Source organism: Halictus rubicundus, chromosome 9 (assembly GCF_050948215.1).
Source record: "Halictus rubicundus isolate RS-2024b chromosome 9, iyHalRubi1_principal, whole genome shotgun sequence".
Lineage (NCBI taxonomy): Eukaryota > Metazoa > Arthropoda > Insecta > Hymenoptera > Halictidae > Halictus > Halictus rubicundus.
In genome coordinates, this window is record NC_135157.1 from 5,447,502 (window position 1) to 5,472,778 (window position 25,277).

At 37.8% G+C, this 25,277-nt stretch overlaps 1 protein-coding gene across 1 annotated transcript in view; it reads right to left on the reverse strand.

Annotated features, from left to right (window-relative positions):
• LOC143357087 (dipeptidase 1) overlaps positions 1-25,277 on the reverse strand; it is a 233,220-nt gene that overhangs the window by 18,890 nt on the left and 189,053 nt on the right. The window contains exon 2 of the mRNA XM_076793302.1: positions 483-809. Within this exon, the coding sequence (XP_076649417.1) occupies positions 483-809 (327 nt within the window). The remainder of the gene's footprint in view (positions 1-482; positions 810-25,277) is intronic.

A 25,277-nucleotide genomic window follows, 5' to 3' on the forward strand; every position in this document is an offset into this window, starting at 1 on the left:
CGCACGCCATTTCTATTCCCTATCTCCTAATATTAACAATCATCTATACTAATACATAATAATATCACCTTCTACTACTTATCCTGCTATAAGGCTTAACTTTGATTTTCGGAATTTTTTCGCTAAAATCTACAGGATTACACAAAAAAAAAATTAAAAATTTCTGGTTTCCTGAGGTAAAGTTTAACCTATTATAATAATACATTCTAATTATGTTAACTCCACTGTTGCCTCTACGTATTTTTTGATTTTCTCGTGTCCTCCTGTCCATTTCTTTTCTTATTTTGTCAATTTTTTAAGCCAGTCTATTGGTGCTACAGCTCTTTATCATGCAATACCTTTTCGACTTTTATATTTATTCTCTCCTCCCCTTCACAGACTCTATGAGATTTTTAAGCTTCCCAATATTTCCGTCATTATTTTACACCTTCTATCCTCTTGTAAAAAAAATATTATTATATATCATTAGTAAAAGAAATTACCTGACCGCCGACCATGCCTTGGCGAAGTCTGACCAAGTCAGTCTGGCTCCACGCGCTCTTGCTCCACGGCTCCACCTGTCGTAGATCCTTGAAATCGAACTCGGCCAGCTGATTGTGGACGAAGTTTCGAATGTTCCAGGGTAGGTCATTGTGCCCGTCGATCAAAGGCACCTCGGAAAGAACCTGTTTCACGGTGTTCAACCTTTCCTCCGACGATGTCAGGTGTGCAATCTCGCCATCGGCTGGTCGTGGCCCAACTTTGTCGACGCAGCTTCCAATTATCAGTAAGATCACAGTTGCTATCCAGACACCGCTCTGACCGCCACACTGAAACATCGATCACTTATGGTTAGCCGGTGATCACCGAAGTATTGGATACTCGGCAAAGTTTTCAACTTTTCTCGAGCCTCCATTTATGACAAAAACGAGCAGGTGCAATTTAAGACGGTAAAAATATTAGAGGAATTTAAAAACACTGTTATATTATTTTCAACCTATTAAACAGATTAAACAAGAGAATAAATTTCTATTTCGAGTTTGATGCAATTTAGGTATATAACTCCAGCATCTGATGTTAGTTAATCATATTATTACAAAGTACTCGTCGTTATGTTTTCGCAGCATTTAGCAATAATTTTTTCACTGTGTTATCAATGTATCTGTGTTTGTATTATGTTGATAATCAAGTTATGTATAATAATGTTACGTTAAGTAATTATGCACGAACGATTGAAAGAGCCTAAAACATTTGCATGCATTCAATATCTTTCTCGCATCCTGTGCAATAAATGGAGCACTTAATGGATCTACATTGTCAACGTTACTTGTACTTTAATCAACGAACAAATTAGATCGGTAATATAATAAGTTATGAAACAATTGGAACAATCTCCGTAGTTCACCGGAGTTATCTGCTGCAAAATTTCATCGGAATTTAAATCTTAGCTAAATGGCATACACAAACACGCACCGGATAATGATACGCGGATTAACAATTCTCAAAGGAATTATCGTGCAAGGAAGAAATAAGTTGGGTTTGACATTACTTCGTCCGCGCAGATATTAGATTCCGTAATAATGCTATTCGTGTTTTACGTTAATCCTCGAGTGTCGTCCATATAGTCTCCCCTATTCCAAGGGGAGAAACGAAGGCGGATGAGCAGCCGTAGAGGGGCGGGGGGCGCTTTGATGCTCTTCGTCCAGAAATAATTTACTGTTTCGTCCTGTGAGTTGCAAATGCTGCTGGTACACGACGACTGTCATCACGAGACTGAAGGGCCTGAATAGTTTATGATCCCCGTCAAAGGGGCTACGGTGTACTCCTTTCGAGGAATGGTTGCTCGGCGAAGGCGTTCGGTTTTCAAAGGGTGTCGGAGGAGAGCAGTCGACGAAAAGCGAACCCGCTTTATTCTTGTTTCGATTACCGTATTCGTCCCTGTGTCTTGTTTGCCCCGACGCAATTCGCTTTTATCTTTATCGCGTACGGTTAAGGTGCTGTGCCCCTTTGAACGGGCGAAACAGTCGTTTCTCTTTCGATTCAATTTTCTTAACCCATTCCCTTACAACTTCGTTCCAACGTTTCTGATTGAAACATACCGTTTCATTTCGTTCGACACTCTAAAGACGCGTCGATGGAAAATAAAATAATTTGTATCGCTTCGAAATTAATCTAACACGTTTAGGTTTCTTTTACACACGTGAGTTTATGATTTCGCTTTTTAAATAGCTTTCTATAAAGCTTGTAATTCGCATAATTTATACATCTTTTGAAAAAAGTTTCCTAGGGTAACATTTATTCCCATAAAAAATTCTATAGGCAAAGATATTTTCTTTAACGATACATACAGGGTGTCCCAAAAATGTTGTACTTCCTTGAAAGGGATGATTCCTGAGGTTATTTCGAGTAACTTTTTTTCTTACGTAAGATAAACATTTTCTGTATTTTCATTTTTTAATAATTTGAATAAGCTGGAAATAATATGGCGATTCTCTTAAATTCTTGTAATCTTTCTACCGTTTTTGTATTTCACCTGCTTATTTCGATTTAAATGTATGAAATCCGCAGTATAATTATTTGCTTCGGTTATGGTTCCCATTTCAGTTCCCATATCGATTCCATAATCGTTATTTTTGATATTTCATATCAGTTCCAAAATGATTCCAGAGTTACATTAGGTATCGACGACTTTTCTGTAATTTATTTTAATAATTATTGCAGGTGCAGATTACTATGCATATTTTTTACAGGATCATTATAAAAAGAGGGGAGACATTTATCCATAATGTTTATTTATATCGAAGCGTTGCAATAAATAAAGTGATTACGTTTACACTCTTTCCAATTTATTTAATATTGTGGTTAATATATAAAATGAATTATAAAAGTATATTATAAAACAAGTAATTATATGTACCAAAATTCATGAACTATTTTCGTCTGCTTTCTGTACGTATGCTTAAGTAAAATATTCTTTATGGTGTCAGACTTCATCGACAAGTGGAGAGAGTTCAGAATAAATTGATATTCAGAAAATGGAGAAGAATCGATTGTGTAACCGTTTCGGAACTGAATTAGATTAATGGCCTACATTAACCTGCTGGTTATTACGATCCTTAGAATTCTGAGACCCACCATGATCTAACTCAGATTTCCTAGACTCTCTAAATCGCCTAGACCAAGACTCCAGTGTTGTTATTTTAGCCTAGGACCTGATGTTCTTGATTATTATATATATATATGATCTTGAAACTTCTAAGACCTATCGGACCAAACTTGTACTGTTTAGACTCTTGAAATTTCCTTGCGACACTCGAGGCATCTTGAATTATGCAGATAGTCTAGATTCATGGTTTATCTTGAGTGTGTCTTGAGCGTCATCTTGGTATTTGAGCAGGGCTTATTAGGTATTGTATCTTCTCTATAGGGTTCGTTGGATGCAGTAACGTTCGTATAAGCTCTATACTGTGCGATTTGTAAGCTACAATAGTATTTGTGTAAAGGCTATCAGTTAGGGTACCATTTATACAAGATCTGCAGATTACAGTACCATTTGTATGGACTCTATCGAATGTAGCACCGTTTCTATAGGATCTCTCGAGCGTGAATCGGCCTGTATCGCGTGGTATCCGGTACTGAATGTATCTCGTTCGTAGTATTTGTTAAGCATGGCGACAACTGTATCGTGTCTATAAGCCTTTCAAGTTTGGTACTATTTCCCTTGGTCCGATTGAATCTGCCACAAGTGCATAGGACGATCATTTAATGAGGATGCCAATGAGCACAGTTTACACCAGGTTTTATTTAGGTGTAGGATTTATACTAAAAATGGTTGTACAATTTAGAAGCTCTTTCAACTTTACAATTATAATCGTCTTCCATAACTTTTATTTTAAATGTTGTACTTCATAATCATAATAAAAAATTATTATTATTAAACTGCCGATTTTATGCATTTATGATAAGAATGAATAAGTCCAATTTAAAGTAGGGAACAGATTAAAAGTTTTTAGAAGACAGTTTATGAACATTATTAAAGGAACCATGAAATTTCCACTTAGCTCCTGTTCATTGTAATTGATGTACACAATTTTTATTTTACATGAAAGTTGACGGTCTAATTATGCTTATCTCTCCTTCACACATATCATTAACATATCCGGCAATTACGTTCTGTCGTTTACCACTACGGTGAATATTTTCGGGAAAGCAATCGCTCGCAAATTTCCCAATTTTTTTACCCCCGCTGCTAATGAATATTCGCTGTATGAATCGCTACAACGCTCTTTAATTGGTATCCACTTACCCACTTAAAAAAGGAAAAAAGAAAAAACACGCGAAGGATTAAAAATTGCCATTTTCACGTACGTGAAACATGACTAAAATTTAATCAAAGTTCCTCGGCAGAACGACGAATTCCCGGAATGAATTCCAGCTCGAACGAACGAAGCACCGGGCGCTGATCCGTTTCTCGATTAACAGCGTTCTCGTAAAAATTCCAATATCGTTCGACGACGACGACGACGACGACGACGACGACAAATCTCCTTCTACGGAACATCCACGTGAATTCAGTATGCGATTTACATCTCGGCGTTTTTATTAAAAGATCGTAAGGGAAGTTCGTCCGAGCCGGGTTGGTTCGTACGCTAACGTCTTCGACGTGAGAGCAGTGACGACACGCGAAATAAAGAAAGGTAGCAGGAAGTTAGCGATGAATGGCCCCGGCGGGGGTGCATCGACGTAACTGGACAGCATCCAAATGTCGATCCTAATAAAAAGATCGTGCCGATGGAATCAGCTCGAGAGAAATCGGAGGAGGCGGCCGACGAAACCCGTTTCGTCGATCGATCGATCGATCGCTGGATCGGCGGGCTCGCTCGGTGAAAACGGGCTGCTTGCGACCGTCCAAATCGCTAAAGACCGTTTTGCTTCCTCTTTTCGCTTCGCACACTCTTCCACGCCGAGCTAGACTTCGATCGCCTCTTCGACTCACTTATATCGTTATCTCGAACGCAAGCCAGAATTTAACGCGTTCTCGGAATTTATCACGCAGCTGCTCGCGACAGCCACTTTGGAATCCACGATATAGGCGAATCCGATTCCGTCTGGCTGCGGAAATGTATCTGTGGTTCATGCAAAATGACGTGAACCGTGTGCTTCTGCTTTCGGGAAATTGCTATAAACGCGTTTCTGCGAATTACGGTTATAGTTGTCGAAGTTTTCTTGATGCGCTGGCAGCCGACGACAATTGCTTCTTCTGATAAAGAACATGTTACTGTCATACATTTTTTATTCTTAAATTTGTGGAAGTAGTGTTAATTGATCCTTTTGGAAATAAAATTAAATTCGATTGGAGATCGGTGTGCGCATATACCTTGTTTCTAAATCCGTGCTTTAAAATCGGAAATGTTACGATACTTCGCTGCACCATTGCCGTGCAGCTTCTTAAGCGGGCTAAGACACAGGTTTAAAGTAAAAGAGCGCATCGTTTTTAAAAGGATTTGTTCAATTTTATGGTTCAACGTTAGCACACATATTCGTACAGGATTTCGTAAAAAAAAAATCGACAGTAACCAAGGAGTTCGAATTTTCACATTGGATAGATAAAATATTTGAAAATAATTAAATCTTTATATCCATTTTAAATTAATTTTTGCTTTCTCTAAATTTGTTGTGTACCTAAAATTTAATATAATACATACACATCAAAGATTTAGTTTGCTTGTTAACCCCTATGTTAGAATAATAATAATATACAATTCCTTTAACAATTTTATCCGTTCTTTTGATACTAACCGTATCGAGCATAAAACGGGACTGGTATCTATAGTTACGTTGTTTCGTAAACATTATAAGACTGAATTTATTTTGATTTCTCGCGATTTTTATAACAATATGTGCACGTAATTTCATTAATTATAAACTAATGAACACTGAATGTCCATTCTTTGGACACTATTACTACAATTGATATATACATGTAGTTTCAAAATGCAGATATAAACAATAAAATATTTTCTTGTTTGGTTGCCATTATTACCTCGACAGAAACTTTAAAGAATTAATATAATTTTGTTCATAATTTGATTTTAAGATATTCGATAGATTCGTGTTTACCACAAAACACATAGTCTACTGGAAATTGCAACGAACCAATTAAAAACAGAATCTTGTGTCGTCGAGAATCGGGGGGAAAGAACGAACTGTTCTCGCAAATTGAATTCCGGCATTTATCTAAGTTAGGAAACTTACTCCTTTGACGTCGCTGAAGCCGACAGTTTCATGTAACTCAGGGGAACTCGTAAACTCCTCGGCCCGAAGTATCGAGTTTAAATATCGTTTATCTCGGTGGAGGATGCTTAATCGGTATTTTAATAGCGGCCAGGAAAGATCGAATTATCGCGTAAAATTGCGAGAGCCCGTTGTAACAGCTTCGTTGCCGAGTTAATAACTTGGCTCTTCTTTGCGATCGTCCGGAAATTTCAGGCGAGAGATCGCCGTGTTTCGTGAGACAGTGGCGGGGGGGGGGGGGGATTGATTCACGGGCCAGCGATCACGTTTATAGAATATTTTCATGTTTGTCCGCACGTGCTGAGCCCCGGGTATATTGTTTCTTTCATAATTGACGAGGCAATTTTGTGGACGGGAGGTCTTTATTTTCCCGACCGAAGTAAAAAATATTTAGAAACGTGCTTCCTCAATCGACGGCTGTTCGGCGTGAATAAAAAATTTGTGCGGATTAAATTCGCCGCTTAACGGATTTTCGATTCGCCACGGATTCCTGAAAGACCAGTTTTATTCACCGTTTAAAACACTTATTATTAGAAAAAAGACTAAGGAAATTTATGACATATCATTACTCTTTCAATTCTGCGTTTCACAGATCGTAAATAAGTTGTATATTAGTATATTTAGTATTATTTAGTATATTAGTTCAGTAAATATAATTCTGAATTTTAGTAATTAATAAAAAGAATATATTTACGTTACCTTTAATAATTTTGTCATTTTAAATATGGGTAACGTGGTAATTGACGTGTTAATGGCACTCAATTGTAATTACTGAAACCACGAGAGTGTATATGTATATTGGATAATTGCAAAGCTCGAGTGGATGGTTAGTGCAATCGTGCATGCAATCATGCAATAATTAAGGTACCTATAGCTGAGCAGTTTTTATTTGCATGGGTTTCTGCAACGTCAATTCTTCGTCCCTCCGGAGTTTCATAAAAGTTGTAATTAAACGATACAAATTTATAAGGTTTCAATATGCATGACAATAGACAATAGGCAATAGTGTCTTATTAATAGACTGCGGATTTCTATGCATTTATGGTTGGTATAATTTTGTGAAACATAAGGAAACACATTTACTAAGAAAAATTAGTAATATTCTTATTTTATTTTGTATTCAACGAATTTTCTGAAATGACGTAGGAAAATGGAAACTTGCGTAAAGATCCGGGGTCTACTTATTATCGAAATTAAAATACAGTCTCTACTCGATATACGTCCAAAACACAGAATTATGTTTACACTCCTCGGCGGCGGGTACACCCCGCGGCAGTGGGGATAGTTATGGGACTTTTATCGTCTAAGGCATTGCGACATACATAGAGTAAACACTGTAATTTGAATCCACAGGAACACCTGGAGTTTCGAAACGATAATAATCCTAGAAGCACGAAGCAACGTTCTTTTTGCATGTGTGTGAAGTGTTCTACTTCGGAATGGCGCGATAAACTCACCATGTCACTTGCGGCCATTGTTTTTTTTTTTTTTGTAAACATGTTAAGTCCGTGGTGCAACGGCCACTATTTCAACGACGTCTACCCGCCGACCATTCTAACGGTGTTCCACTTGAAAAGAAGCGAAAAGAGTCGTTTACGGGAGTGTCGGAATGTAATTTTTACGCCTCCCTTTGCGGGCATTGAGTGCCATTTGGAAAGGAAAAGGTTAGACGAGAGAGGGGGAGGGGGGGCTCAGTACTTCGTTACGAAATGGCCTCGTAATGTTCGAAATTGCTCGAGCGCCGTGTGACCGTAAAAAAATTCTAAAAAGCAATCCTATTTTTAAGTGACTTCGCGTTCCCCCTGCAGGCGTTGTTCCGCCGAACTTCAGAAGTAAAAAGAGTAATTCACCGTGCTCAAGCTCTCTATCCGTTCCGTGGGAGTGGGTTCCGAAGTACAATGCACAATGCATTCGCGACCGCGATTAAGAATTGTAAACTGAGCAAGAAGCACGTAAACCTTAACGAGCCCCTATTTCTTTCCACCACCTGCCCGCCCATTTTACACTGTTCGAAACGTTCAGCATTGTCAGCCATTCTCTCCGCCTTTCTCAACATATACGGCAGACACGTGCTTTTCAAACATAGATGCGCGCAAGAGTGTTCCGTGTTCTTCGTTTTGTACTTTAACCCTTAAGCAGTATAGACCCGTCTGCGAGGCGACTTACAATTTCCATTCATCCGTGTTTCAATTATTTTTCTTTTTATCAAAGCAATTTGAATCTCAAGGAAGAGATTATTTTCCAATACTGTTCAGACGTTTCAATAGATTCTAGTAATTTATAGAATATAATACAAATTATAAACAGCCTTATCCCTACTACTATACTATACTAATTGTGCATGTTTCAAGGTCCAAATATTGAAAATTTGAGGCTAGAATGTTCGGACGGATCCAAGTATTCCTGATTTTCTTCTTTACAATTATTGGAATTAATGAAATTGTTTTTATCAGAAATGTTTATGATAAACTTCTTGATCACAGCATATATTATTATGATAATCGTACGAAGTGTAAATAAATTTACTCTTGTCATTATCATACAACAATTTCTGGTATACAGGGTAGTTTTACAATTAGTCCCAACGATTCTTTCCAGCACCACTAATAGTTGAGAAAAAATGATTCGATTTGATCTTGAATATTTCCAATAAAAATGAACCCACTTGCAGTCGACTACAAATTCAAATATTAAGAATTTAAAAAAGTTTCGCTTTTGTTACATGGCACTATGTATTTTTGACTGTATAACACTAAAAACGGCCTCAAGACGAATTTGATGATTAATTAATGTTATATAGATAAATTATTAACAAAAATATTTACAGTGTTCACTCGATATTTGTCCAAAACACGAGTCTAGTCATGGACATATATCGGCCAGGAGATACTATTTTGATTCATGCCGAACGTTCTGGGACTTTTATCGGCTAGGCATTTGGGACATATACAGAATAAACACTGTAACCATGTGAAGACACGCCATCAGTACTAGGGGTCTAATCGGTGCAGTTACAAGCACATAATTTAACTATGAACATACAAAAGTTCACGTTGTTCATTGTCTCCATTATTTAAGACTTTGATGCATGATCATTCAAGAAAATATTCTTACCATTTTTAATAATCCTCGTCCGTAAAAGGTCGAAATAATAATCGTGTTCGAAATCTTCATCACGAATTTGACTCGACGTTATTAAGGCGACGCAACATATCAGTAGATTGATAAAAATTATGCGAAGTCTTGATAAAGCTGTTACGTAAATTCTCTGCGAGCGAATGCACCTTCACGTGACAATCGCATTCGCCCCGCGTTCCGCAACAATTCCCCGCTGATATTACGAAATTATTGAATCGTATTCTGTCGGCGACCTTCCTGATACAGTGGATGCAAGTAAGTGGAAATCTAAGAGTAAATGCTGGCGCATAAGGGAAGCGAATTGGAAATTCTTCCGGTCGCAATTCACGTTACGTGACCGACTACAGTATTTCATGGAAATTTCTCTGGGGACGGGCCGAGGCAGGTGAAGACTGGGTCCAATGGACGGAACGATGACTCTGAACGTCCGCGAGACATGACAATCTATCTTGCACCGGAGACATTTTTTTCCCCCGTTACATTCGGTTTGAATGAAGACGAACGACGATCGCGCTCGAGGAAACGTGGACGATCCGTTCCATGTTGAAACGCTCGAACAATGTTCGTGTAATAAAGTACAAACCTTTTACTCGACGAATCAATCTTTAACGCGATCGGGCTTAATGCGCTCGAGACTTTAAAGTTTGAGTTTAACAAATACAAACCGTCACTCCGTTCGCATCGATTCAGGCGAGATATTATTCCGCGCTTATGAATATTCAGTCGTTACGGTAAACATGCATCTACGATGAATACATTATTTCTTTTCGTGCTGGGAAATTGTTAACTGTTCGCTTTTGCGAGCGTGGCCACAAAGTAAATTATGAAGCAAGGGGCTAATGTAATATACGTGTGAGTAATCGATTGACTCGATCTTTATGTAAAAATAAAAATCGCAAAGAAACAGAAGTTGTATAGATGATGCTTTTTCTCTTGAATAAACTTAACAATTTGGAAATAACATTAGGATTCTTAGAAGTTCTTTTCGTAATGTTTTAGTTATTGATTTAAAGCTATATCAACTTTTTGTTACTAGTGAACATATACACATAGTCACGATGTAACGTATAATATGATTATACATGTTTATGTGTACTTTGTACATGTTCATACATTTATGTATACTTTCATTCATACTCCGGTGCACTTGTTTTATTCTTTGATGTGTAACAGAAATTTTATGTGTAAATTTTGGCCCTTTGATAGTACTCCAGGTTACGCAGGTGAAAATTAGATCTTCCATATTCACATTTCCTGCAATTAAGCAGACATTGTCTCGGGAGAACGTAATTACAAATGTCCCATTTCTCTGCTTCAGTTTCAATTAGTAATCCTTTGTGAACCCTTGCGAAAATGTTCATAGTCTTTCATTCGAAAACTTGCATGAATATCATATAATTTATTAATATTTTAATACGTCTCTTCTCTAATGAATTCATACCCTTTGAAATACAAAGTTTGTGCTGATATTTTATGGAATTTCGACAATGCGAATAAATGTAATATGAATTACTTATACCACTGAAATAAAACTAAAAACTTTGTTTACATGACGTTCGCTGACCTTAACGTAATTATTGTTATATTATAGACAGCGGAATTTATTTATGAATTTAAATTACGTGCAAATGTATACAATATAGGGTTCCGTTAAATAAAGTAATTACCAAGTAATTTTTTTACTGTTACTATACTACGAATTTGGATGCAAAATAAACGTTTTCTAAATCGATCACATTAAGTGGAAGTTAGATGCAAGTATATTGCTTCTTCCAATAATTCTAATAGGTCAACCATAATGTACCAACATTCTTAAATTCTTTACGATTTTATTTTTCACTCATCCATTTTTGCTATAAGTGCATACAATTCGCAGACTCAGGATTATTGCAATGCCATTATCTGCATATACAATAGTGTTCAAAGTCATCTTCTGTTAATTCATAAATATGTATATGTAGAGAAAAAATCGTGTTTGAAAATGCAGCAAATGCGCGTGCTATTAGGCAGGTAGCGTCCCCGACGCGTCTGACCATGACCAACCAATTCTACTTCTTGCATATACGAAAGCACGCAAACCCGACGGGTCTTTAAACTCGATTTTCTCGGAAACGAGGCGTCAAACGAAAAAATGTTATTCCTTTTTTTCGACTTATTTTTACTCGTAGAATCATCCCCTGCCTAGATGTACATCCCCTCCGGGCCCACCCTGTACAACAAACTTCACATCTCGTACAACTCATTTACCATGAAAGAAATTGGCAATAAGAAATAGATGGTATATGAATATATTGCATAAATACTTGGACGGCTTAAGCTTGCAAAAAGTAATTTCTAATAAACATTTCGTCATTTATGGTGGTTCTATTAGAGTTATAAGTTAACTCATTCCTTCCCTATCTATGGTGAAACACATTTTTACGAAATTCGATACGCAGCACATCAAACACATCATGTCAGGTGCGAAAGTTAGGCAGCGCGTTCTGTACAGTGCGAAAGAAACTCCCGCTTTATCCGAGATATTTTGTCGGTACACCGACGGGCAAGTATTGCCCGATAATTCCTTAACAACGAACTGGCTCTCCGTGGACCCGACCAATCCTATTTTCCGACCTTGTCAGCGAAGAGCCGAGCGGTGGAAATGGAACGGAAAATACGAGGATTTTAAAAACGGCGCCCGAAGTAAATGAGAAATAAAATCTGGATTTGCTGGGGAGCGTCCCTGAAAGCCGGATACGTCGCCTAGGACCAGACCGAAACGACAGATGGAACTAATAAATTGCGATGCGTCGCGGGTGGACGGACACGTCACGAGGTCATCGAAAACTGAAAAAAATATGCATACATACATATATATATATATATCTTCAGGTATAATATATCTAGCGATTCTCGGATTAAATGAACAGCGGAGGAACTCCCGTCTAGACTACGATCAAGCATCGAGTCCGACGGAATAATCCCCACGCTCTGAATGTAAATAAAAAAAAAAAGGCAGACATTATTTGAATTTACGTAGAACGAACAAGAATAATATTTAAACTGTGTCTTATTGCCACGCACGGTAGCCGATTTTGCAAATCCATATAGACAAATGGTAAACATCGGTTGTTTACAAAATTGCTTCATAGACCATCGGTGTGTAGATAAACACTCGCGCGTGAGAAATCCAGGGTAACATTTGCTGCTCACCACGTTCGTCCTGTGAAGCAGTTCGAAATAAAATTCGTGAAACTGCGTACCGGATTTTTATGCAAATAGAAATAGTGATGTAATATCGAAAGTTGAGATTGAATGTTTCTTTTATTATGAGCTTCATTATCGCGAGTATAGTGCAGAGACTATGATACGTTTGAATAAAGTACGAAATAAGAATGAAATACGTATAACTAATAGACTTCGTATTTTTATGCAAAATAAAAAAGTTCTAAGTCGATCGTCGGAAATGAAAGCTAGACGAGAATGTATTTCTCCTCTCAATAATTTTAACAAATCGAAAATAATGTAACTATATTCATAAAGTATTCTAATGTATAGAGTTTAGTGTATCATTTTTCCATTTTTGCCATAAACGCAAATGAATGAATGAATGCAATGAATGTTTTGTCATTTTTAAAAATGTTATCGGATTCGCTGCAAATTAGTTATAATATTATTTACAGACCTTAACGCGCATACTCTATTTGTTTGAAGTTCTGATAGCGTTCGAGTACTTTCTACTGTAAGTACATAAAACGTAAAATGGAATTGTGTTCGTACAATTTACAAAACAATGTTAATTGGAGTTAGGGAAAGGTCGTTTTCCCCTGCCAGGCAATTTCATGATCATACTGAAGTTAATTGTAGGTTACATTGTACAGCGTTTCTTACACTCGCAAGGACAAACAACAAAATGGCGGACGGTTCATTTACCGTTCAAGGCAGGGTGATCAGTTTGCCGGATCCTGTGTTTTTCTGTTTTTCGACGGAGACAATGCTTTCGAGGAAGAAAGTTCGGTCCCTAGTACGCGCGATCCGCGTTTTTTGTTCTCCTATTTAGTTCTCCTTTGTCAGTGAGTTTCACTCGGCACCGTGAAATTCAATCCGTTTCCAACAATGCACGTTTCGACAGAAGGGGCGTTATAAATTTGTCAGGTATTGTGAATTTGCTTCTTTGTCGTCCGACGGGAATCAAAATCTGGCGTTTTCCAAGGGGAAAAAAATACATTTCTAGTTTTGTACCGGAATCATATTAAATCCGTTTTGTTTATCGCAGATTTTTTTCTCTTCTCTTGTTTATATTTATGAGCACGAAACGGAACGCGCGCGAAATGTATTTTTTCGTGTTACAACTTCGAACACGTTCACTTGTTTTTTTTTTCAGTATTGTTTACGGAGAAACATCGTTGTCGCGACATTTTTTGTAGCTTTTGTGATCGATTGAATTACGGAGAATGGAAGTAGTTGGACAACTTTTATGTAATTAATCGCGCTGGATTTTATATCGAACTGTTTCTACCGAATTCAATTTGTTTGCTTGATAGCAAAGCGATGCATGCTATTTTTAATTTGTATTTTATTTTTCAAACGAAGTTTTGTTCATTCCAGATGCTTTCTGATCATTTAATTTTCCCAGTTGTGTTCGTATAATTCAAATAATGCTGCATGTATGTATAAACATTGAAATTGTTGGAACTTAGGACATGATCACGATTAGACTGCTGATTTTTATGCAAAGTAAAAATTGTCTAAATCGATCGTACGAAACGAAAACTAGATGAGAATGTATTTCTTTTTTCAATAATGTAACAATATTCTTACATTGTCCTAATATATATAGTTTTATTATTCATTCATCTATTTTTGCTATTAATGTATACAATCTGTATTCTAGTCGTGGCAATTTAATCGCCAGTCTATTAAAAGCTGGAAAAAAACGAGTAAGATAGAAGACAGAAGCAAAAAAGTAGAAAAAATATAATATGATTGCAAAGATGTTACATAAAAATTATTTAGCTCAAAACAGAGGAGCTGGATTGTTGACAACATTAATTTACTGAAGACTATGAAAATTGTGTCAACCAGTTTTCATTTCTCATGCTAGGGAACAACATAGAAAATAAAATAAATGAATGACAAGTACGAGGAGAAAGGTCGCAAATGATAGGAAACATTAGAGTGACGATTGCAACGATATCGTAAAAGAATTATTTAGCTCAGAACGGTATTAGGATTGTTACGAAATGATTTTTTGAGAACTGCAAGAATTGTGTCGATCATTTTTCGCGCTACGGAATGAAATAGTAAGTAAACTCAATTTTTAAAAGTGTAAAAAGAAAGAGGCAGGAAGAATAATGCAGTACAATGACTGAAAGGATGTTACATAGAAGGTATTTATCTCCGAACAGGATTTGGATTAACGAGGACATTGATTTTCCGAGGACTAAGATGAACGTGCCCCGATCAGTTTTCATTTTTCGCGCTATTCCTGTCGAGCAATGCGGTTGAAGAACAAAAGGAAACAAATGGAAGGGCTTGGCATGCAATCCGAAAAAAAGTATCGGTCTTGTTGGGTCTTGTTTCGTGAGATAGCATCGTGAGAAACAGTGGTTCGGACAAACGGAAGGAACAGCTTGCGTACCCCCTCTCTTTCTCCTCCTTTCTTTGTTCTCTTTCTTTCTTTTTCCAGCTTTCTTTATCTGGATCGAACGTGAAAATACGTTCCTACATTTCAATTTGTGTGTCAGCGTGACTTTCTGCAACATCTGTGTGATACATGGCTTTCGGAAACTTTGTACAAGAAAGTTTATATGATAGATCCTCCCGAATTAATGGCGAAATAAAAGTTCAAATATCACTTTGGGGGATAGAAAAATCTGTTTTCACACTGAAGCTTCATTTATTTAATTGGAGGTTTTAACGGCTACTGATTCGAAGTACGAATATTTAATGAACGCTTAAATTGTTGAAAATTTGCAGTATAATAGAACAGTCTTTTATATAAATCGCTGTGATAGATTAAAACTGTCAAAAAGAATTATGAATTAATCGAAACTCGTATCTCGCAAGTCGAAAGAAAATTTCAAGATACTGGCTCTAGTTCTTCAATACTAAACCTAACACGGTCAAAATGACCGGTTTTCTATTTCACAATTATTGGAATCATAAAAACATTTTCATAGGAAATTACTGAATTGACTTCTTTATTTAAGCACATATTATAATGAAAATCCTACAAAGTTTAAGTAAATTCAATCTTCTCCTTTCTGTAAGACGTTTCACTTTTATACGTTTCGTGCTTGGTAGGTTTAATGTTTACACTAAACCTACCACGGCCGGTCAAATTGACCATTTCAAACTTCTGCGTACAATTTCAAACTTCTGCGTATGTATACAATGTATTTTTCAGTATTTATTTCTCGTTTTATTTTTTTTCCAAGAAATACAGGGTGAATTCGATAAAGCAGGACACCTAAATATCTCCGTTACTTTTCGTTGTACAAAAAAACTTCGTAGGACAAAGTTACACTGTTTGAAGGGCCACATATAACGGTGTAAGGGAAAAAAATTTTCAAGGTCATTTTTATGAGATTTCAAGGTTATCGATGTTTCTTTAAATGGAATGATATATTTTCGTTAACGTAATGTTGTAGCCGACAAAATAACGAATTCATGCATGTAACACAATATGACCTTCAAATGACCTTCAACCCAGAAAAATGGTATAAATAAAATTCAACGTGTAAGATTCATTTGATGTATTTCTGTTACGCCAAATGTTCAAAAATACATCCCTTGAGCTGCTATACATTCATTCAGCCGTGAAGTTACAGAACGTACTGCTGTGTAATTCATTTCTGAGGAAATCTACGCACAAGCCTGGACGATTCTTTCTTTCGTGTCGTCTATAGTCGTTGGTGGTTCACTTCATAGTGAACATCAAAAGAAAATATTAACAATAATTCCTTCTAAGGACCGATCATTTCGCACGGTAGGAATAGGTATACAAGAAGTGTTTGTAGGTTTAGTGTTAATTGGAATCAAAGGGTAGAAAATACGCGGCCTCGTCGCCGCACTCGAGAGCCCGCGCTCTTCATACGAAATTAGCGAATCGATGGAATTTCGCAGCGCGTGGTTTTCCTGAAATAAACACCTGCGATCGCATGGTAATTCTTCAGTTGGGCGACGCGATTACAATATGTCTGTCGCGATAGTTCCCGGCGTCGAGCCTACGCGGTTCGGTAGTGTACGAATATTTTAATGAAACTCCTAAGCCTTAGGGGTGACGTATCGGGTGGAATGATCCGACACCGATTTCGCTAAAGTCCTTTTTTCTCTTTCGATAACTCGATACTCAATGACAACTCGACACTCAATGACTCGATACTCAATACTTTGTCAACGCACTCGCTCACGACTCTCGCTCTTCTGACACAACATCCCTCGCATTTGTCCCTTTTATCTAAGGCCCACTTTCGTTCTTCCACTCTCGCATTCTCATTCTCTCTCTATCAGTCTCACATCCATTCGGAAAACCCTATCAGTCACGTACGCCCTGCGCTTGGCGCCCCAAATACGAGATAATATCGAAGACGACTATAATCTTCACGTCCGCGGCTTCTCCGAGGAAGGCTTCCGATTTTTTAGGTGACGAGAAACTGCCTAAATACTCAAACAACTGATGACTCGACGCACGATACGCCTCGACACACACGAAATAGAGAACGAAGACGTGTCGCTCTCACGCGAAAAATTATCGAGACACCTCGCGAAACCAAATAAAAGAGGATCACTGGTTGTCTTACCGTTCCCTTAGATAAGCGAGGCCTCCACCTGGCTCGTTTTTCTGCGGGCTCGACTTGGGCCGCTTCTCAATCTTGCTTCGTCGCGACACGGTAACACACGGCACTCGAAACGTAATTGCGTAGGTCGGGGAGCAACGGTACTTTACGTCTAATCACGGCGGGAGACAACACTACAGTGATCCTTCGATTTTCGATAACGCGACGCGTCGATCCTCGCTTCCCCCACCCTACGACTTATCCGCTACTTGCCTAATTGGCAGCCCCTCACGCGCGAAAGCCTAGATTGCAGAACCGTACCCTCAAGTGGTCCTCCTGCCCCGGACCATATTGCGAAATACCATAACACCCTCGCCATGACCCCATTTTTGCGCGGGATGAGGCGGCGGCAAGACCGCGGAAGGGTCGGATGTCCGATAGGGCGTCTTTGTGCCCCTTCGGCGCCTCCGGATTGTCTAGCCCGTGTGCGGTGGTCCCTTCTCCAAATTACCCGTGCGCACGGGATGTTTCCACGAAATGGCCATGGTTTTGTCCTCGGGCGGTCCCACAAAGCGAGGCGCCCCTTCGAGTCGTCGCAAGAGTGTGTGGTGCACGCAGCACGTTCCTGAAACTTGGCCGCACTCGGCGCGCGCAATATACAAAGGCTCGCGAAAGTATTCGAACGCCCTGTAAAACACACAGATGTTTTGTTGAGTAATTAGAAGAATTGGTTTACCGAGTGACGTGCAAAAAAGATTTTGGAAAAATTGCAATTGCTGCGAATTATAAGAGCAAATTAAAAAGTTGAGGCTGTAATGAAAATTTAATATGTGCGTTTTGTAGATCTATGTTGGTTAGACACATACAGAAAATTTCCTCGAAATCGGTTGACGTAGATAAAAACGGCGCGCATTGAAAGATGTTAGAAGCTGGGGATTTTAAGTAGAAACTAAATGTCGTGAAAAACTACGATTTTCACCACTTTCAATTATTTGTAGCTCGTAATCGATTTCGATGAAATTTTCAGTATGTGTGTAACTAACATAGATCTACAGAACGCATATTTTAACCAGTTAACTGTGTTTGACGAGAATACTCGTCATGATGAAATGGCAATATTTTGTGTCATGACGAGTATACTCCTCAAAACAGCTATAATTCAAACAGCGGTTAATTTTTGCGACGCAACTTAGGTACACATTTTTCAAAGAGGTCGCAACAGCTAACTGGTTAAATTTGCATTACAGGCTCGAATAAAAAGGTTGTAAGAAGTGCCATTTTTATTTTCTCGTGTAATTCTTACCAATTGTAATTTTTTCAAGATCTTTTGTGAACGTCATTCGGTAAACCAATTTTTCTAATTGCTCAAAAAGAGTCAGATCGTTTGGTCCAATTTAAAAAAAGTTATACTGTTTTAAGGGGCGTTCGAATACTTTCGCGAGCCTGTGTACGTCAGCTATCGATCAACAATCGATACGGAAGTTCCTCGGGGAGCGCTCCCTAAGCCTGCGAGAGATCGTTAGGCCCGAAAGATTGTCCCTTCGAAAGATCGTTATGGGCAGGCAAGTGACGTCGCAAACGTTGCAACGTCACAACATATACAGGGTGCCTCAGGACCGCTGGTACAAGTGGGCATGAGGCGATGCTATTTGCAGAAATAAATAAAAAAGTGAATAACATTTTTTCGATTAACGGTTCGTTTTTGAGAGAAAACGAGTTTGAAATTCGACGGATTCACGTATCCTAGCATTCACGAGAAGTAGAATTGGTTTGTCAGAGTCGGACGCGCCAGACAATTCCTATTCAACAGCACGCGCAAGCAACAAATTTTCAAACTCGATTTTTTCGTAAACGGAACGCCAACCGAAAAAATGTTATTCGTTTTTTTTTGCGTATTGTTGCCAATACCACCTCATGCTCCTTTGTGCCACTCATCCTGAGTCACTCTCTGTGTATATGAAATGCGTAATATGTATGTATGTACGCTCAATTGATCAATAACCACATTAACTCTTGTGTCATACTAAAATGATTCACTTTGACAGTGCGATTCTTACTGTCACTGGATTAATAATATAATTGTGTATTATTTCAGCTGGTCACACGCTCACGGCTTTGAATTAAACAGCGTCGCTACCAAAGGGTTAAATACGACTGCCACAGAATTAATTCCACTAAATATCAATTTATTATTTCTGAAATTAACTAGATTATAGTGCAAGGTGAAAATTTTATTACCAAGCAATTAGCAATTGTTACTAACTACGCTGATGGCTTCTACGAATGAAATAAACAAAATTTGTGTGAAACACATAAAATTCCCATGGCAGGCAATATGTTAAATACAAAATTCTCTATTTCCAGTAAAAAAGTATACCTATTTTTCTCAAGTGGTATGGTGTTTACTCAGATTACGAAGTATCATGCTAGGAACTTTCTAAAATTCTGTACAAATTTTCTCCGATACCTTCGGGTATACAATTTGGAACTAAATAATCAAAATGTTCTAACGAAGTTAAAGAAACTTAATATTCGTAATTATCAAAGTTAGTGTACAAAAATTTTGCTGGTGTCATGATAGACTCCAGGATACCAGTTGACATGTTGTCTGCAGTGGAGGTCACTGTTGACCGACTCTGAACTTTCTAACAACGCGGTGGTGGCCAGAGCTGCGCAAAATACCATTTTAGAAAGTAAATACCATTTTGAAAATAAATATTTTATCTGTTAGAAAAAGTTTGAAAATAATCTCTAAAATAGTATTTTATTTGAAGGATTCCGAAATATTTTATTCATTTTAATTTATTTTGCTCTTGTTCGTAACGATCAAATATTATTTCAGAAAATATTAATGTACAGAGGGTATAAAGAATAAGTGTAAAGTCGGTGGAGATTTATAGAAACAGTCTATGCAAAAATGTCCTTACCCTTGATTTTCAAGGTCAAAATTTCTTCTCATTGCATCATATAGCAACTAGGGACAAAAGTCTCGAAGCGACTATAGATCACAAATGAACGTTCTCTTGAAAAACGACTTTACGGTTTCATAAATTATTTTATTCAACATCACCCGTTTCCTCAATCTATAAATTATTTAATGCAAAGTTAAAATATTTTAATGTACATTTTAGATTTCCAAAATAAAAATATTCCACTTTATGTTCCAGATTATCAAAATGAAAATGTTTTATTTGCGGAAGTTTCACTGTTTCTTTGAAATAGTGTTTCATTTGAATTGTAGAAAATTGTATTTGAAAATTGAAATGACCGGCGCAAACGAACTCGATGAGAGATCATGTGATTCGAATATGAACAATTTTACTCCGAGGCTGGAGGCAAAATCAACAAAATACTCATTGTCAAAATTCTGACATCATCAGTGTGAAAAGTTGCATCAAATCCTTTCTCCCCCAGAGAAATTTTTCTCACGGCAGTGTGGCGACCGCACAGGTATCGCTCGGCGAAAATGCTGCCGCGCGAATTGCAACAAGGCGTCCACGTCGCGCTTATGCGAAATACAGAGGCTGACGGGCTGAGAAAAAAAAAAAGAAAAAAAAAGAAAAAGAAGAGGATATAGAGAGGGGGCCGAAACGAGAGGAGCCAGGATAGGCGGCTGGAAAAAAGGCGTCGGTTTAATTTTCGACGTAGGTAGCGAAAACGAAAAAGTATCGCCGCGCATGAACAGCCCGCCGCGCCGCCGCCTTCTCGTTGCTTCCCCGGGGACCTTTTTATTGCGAAGCTGTTTTTCCCTCGTGAAACAATTCCGCGGCGCCCCCGCTCATTGTTGAATCACGCGATTCCTTGCCTGGGCCTGGCTCGAACGGCTAAACCCCACCAAGAGAGAAGAGGTAAAACGGGCGAAGAGGGTAGGCAGGGAAACAAAGGAGCCAGGGATGCTCGGAGAAAAATGATAAAACTGCTGCAAAGTTTCCGAGGCGAGCCGGGGAACTTTGTTATTTCCCTGGCCGGGAAGATTCATACGTAGTAAGTAGCCGTGGACTGAGCACCGGTGACGGCCGAGGCCAACTTTCGGGCGTGAAACTTCGAGATTGGAAATATTTCGTTGGACGCCTCACTTTTTCTGAAACATTCGAGCCCTCCCCACACCGGCACATCGGACTCTTGGCTCTTTTTCACGAACGGGTCGACCCTTTTTCTGACGGCGCCCTCGTAAATCAACCGATCGAAAGTTTAGGCTCCTGATCCAGCACAGGCCGAACAGGAAGCTTTACCTTCCTTTCATTTAAGTCCGCCTCGCTGATGTCCTAGTTCTGCCGATGGCCTGATAGAGAGGGGTTTGTACCAGTCCCGCCATTTTTCACGAGGGGCTATATGTAATGCCCATAAATGTACTGCCTAACTCAAGCACTTTGACCCGTTCAGACTGAAACGAATTCGGTCAGTGGTTTGTGGAGTTTTTCTTGTAAATATGTTTGGTGCCGGCGAAAGTTTTAGTCTTTTTCTGGACTTTCGACCGTTCATCTTTCGCTCCACGATTTATTTTACGGTTACAATGGGTTGAACTTCTTTGTTGTTCATTTTTTCTTAGAAGAAGAATATTTATTGTGTGTCTATGTATTTTCCAATGGCTACACAGGGTAACCCAAGGGCACGAGCTGATTCTATTTAAAACCACAAGTAAAAAAAAAGCGTATAATATATTTTTGGTTGACGCTTCGTTTTTGAAAAAATCGAGTTTGAAAATTCGGTAATTATGGGTGCTCTGTTGAATAGGAATCGGCTGAAGCGTCTGACCATTGCCAGTTAATTCTACTTCTCGTAAATGCTAGGACACGAGAATCCGTCGAAATGTCAAACTCGTTTTTTGTTAAAAAACGAAGCGTTAACTGCGTGACTTTTCAATCATGAACATTTACCGAGACAAGAAAAATAAAATTGACATAATGCAAGTTTTGTCGCAATCAACGTAAACATTTTTCTGTATTATAATCATGCATGGATTTCGTGCATTTATGACAAAAATGAGTAGGTGTAACTCAAAACACAATTAACATTAGAAGAATTTGAAAATACTGTTGTTACTTCAAACCTATTCAACCTTTCAAGAAAGAAAATAAATTTCACTCCAGTTTGTTGCAATTCAGGTAGAACATTTTTATTTTGCATAAAAATCTGCTGCCTAATTACGACTAGGCTGCAGATCTTTTTATGCATTTATGCACGCGTTCTTAAATTACAAGAAAACATGCATGGTAACAAATATTAATAATATCTCTACTCTATGCTTACCATAAATAATTTTCTAGTTGATAAATTTTAATTTTTTCCTGATTTTGGTTTTCATAAAATAAGCCATGAAATTCATGAAAGGAATTTGCGTAAAGATTCGCAGTCTAATTAGAATACAATACAGCAAAAGAATTATTTGTCGAAATAAAAAAAAACAAGCTAGAATAATGACGAGTTAACTTGCCATTCCCTGTCGAAGGGTTAAAACAGAAAAGAAGTGATTTACAGTTAAAGGTTCGTTAACCCTCCTTGCACTGTAACATCGAGTCAGACTCGTGGTGAAGGTTCTGAACAGAATTCAATAAGTACATATGTTATTAATTTCCTTTGAACCGAAATAAAATTCTATTTGGTTGTTGTTAACGTACAGACATCGACGAATATACAGGCACACAATAGATATAAATATTCTTCTTCTAGAAAATTATGATCTACAAAGAGGTTGTCATCACTGCAACCGTAAAATAAATCGTAGTGCAAGGTGTTAAATAACTTTTATTTACGAAAGTTTACAGTTACTTTCGTGCCTTGGTATTTTAGGATTATTATCGATACACAGAGACGATGACGAAGCCTTTCGCTCGGCGTTCACCGATTACGTCCGTGTCCCCGGAGCCATTGTTAGTTGCACGAATTTGAAATCGGACCGAGGAAGCCGCATCTTCAAGGTACGTATTTGATGATTTGATGTTCCACGAGTGGCCGCGGGCGCACGGAACTTGATTTCCGATAAATTTGTGGAGTGCAGTCCCCGGCGAAGCATCTCGGGCTAACCGGCAAGGCGGAAAAACTGATAAGATTTCCTTCACGGCTCTTTTTTATTATTCATTTGCCGTCCTCCGTTCGTTTCCCCGAATCCAATATTGGTTAAAACCTGAGAAGCTCAGATTTTCGATTGCCACTTCGCTTCATACTCCGCGAAATATTTCCGTTCAATTTTTTTCTCCTCGACCACGTGAATTTCGCCGAGCGAACAAACAGTTTTCATACTATCACAGTTACCCATCAAAATGTTTTACGCCTCTTCGAATATCAGCGCAAAGCGAAGCTGCTGCTACTATACATAGATCTCGGAGAAGGAAAACTATCACAAATGAATCTGAGATTTAATTACAGTGTACAACGGATTCGAATTTTTTCTCGGCTTTGTGAACATTTTCAACTGTGAAGGTGTATCATATGTTAACAGTAATAACAATCAAGTCTTCATTTACGTAGTACTATTCTGTGAACTCTCCTAAATAAGGCGATATACTTTAAAATTGCATTACCGATTCGGAAACGTTTTTAAACAATGGTTAACGTGAACACGGCGTTAAAAGCGACAATTAATTGTGTAATTTTTTAAAGACATTTTCCAATTTATTTCAAGCATTAAACATGCAAGAGAAAATCTAATCACTCGAGCTTGTTATGAAGGACCGTGTCGAAATTTAAAAATATGCGTTTTCTTTAAAATCGATTGTCTAAAAAACTCTAATACATATGAGGATTGAAAAAGTTTATATAAATACATACTAGATTTTCAAAAACTTGGAGAGTCATTTGTTTTCGAATATGTGTTCGCAATTGTTGAGTTATTACCCTTCGTATTCAAGAAATCGTACAATTAAATGAAATCAAACCTATAAAATTTTACATTAGAAGCTCGATTATCTTAACTAAACTGGGAACATGAGAGTTTGAATGATGAAATAATTACATAGTTGAAATACTATATTCTTATTGCTCAATCCTTATTGATTTGTGCAATACACAGTGTTGTATTAGGATCGTCTTAGAGAGAGCTATTTCAATTTCAATCGAGATCCTACTGTACTTGTATACTGTATTTATTTTACTGTATTTATCTTTATATTTTACTGACCCTGCGTGTATATTCATAAAATTGTTCAACAATTTTTTTTTTTAGTAAACTGTACGAGTTTATCACTCTGAGTAATAATATCTGTGACACAGCTGACGTTGTCAACATAAAATAAAATTCGTCAGAGATTGAAAGATTTTTAATTTTCTTACAAAAGATAATTCAGTGATGCTAACCTGGAATAATTGTAAAGCGTTTTTTGGAAAAGTATGGAACAGTGGATTGAACGTCCATCGACGCGAGCTAACCGCACACCAAACAATGTGATCCCAGGGCGCTGCCCGGTTCGTGTGACCTATTTAAAAATGTATGCAAGTGCCGATTAATATTAACGCCTCAATTAACGTTTCCCAGGGCGGGCGATAGCTTCGCCAAATTCAAATTGAATGTTCCATCGGAGTTTTAATAATGCAATTCAATTCGCAGACTTCGGTTCTGTTCACGGAATACTTGCAGTAAATAGACGTGTTTGCGGACAGGTAAAAACTTAATCTCCCTCTCCACAAACAAATATCGAAACAATTTACTTGTTTGTTTCGTGCATTGTACGATTCATTCGGGCAAGTTGTACATACAAATTCCAATATTAACTGTACGGGTCAGCAAGTCTCTAACAATGTTCATAATTGCAATATTTTAAAAATAATCTTATGCTGCTCAGAGATAGTTGTATCCTCAACCATTTTTACTTTACAGTCTAAACTAACAAATTGTGTTTCATTTGTGACGATTAAAATCAAGACTCGTCAAACGACTGTTTATACACTTTCGTTTAAAATTGTTTACCTCCTCGTTCTTTCAATTCTCAATTAGGAGTGATAATTGTTTTAAGAATAGCTCTGTACCTAATTTCGTCCTCCCACGTAATTACTGATTTTGATCATTTTCTTATTTTCAGATATACATTTAAAGGAAGAGAAATGGTTTAAATGCACTAGGTGCTTCTTCTATAGTGATTGTGTAAGTTTCATTGTTTTCAGTATTTTCTA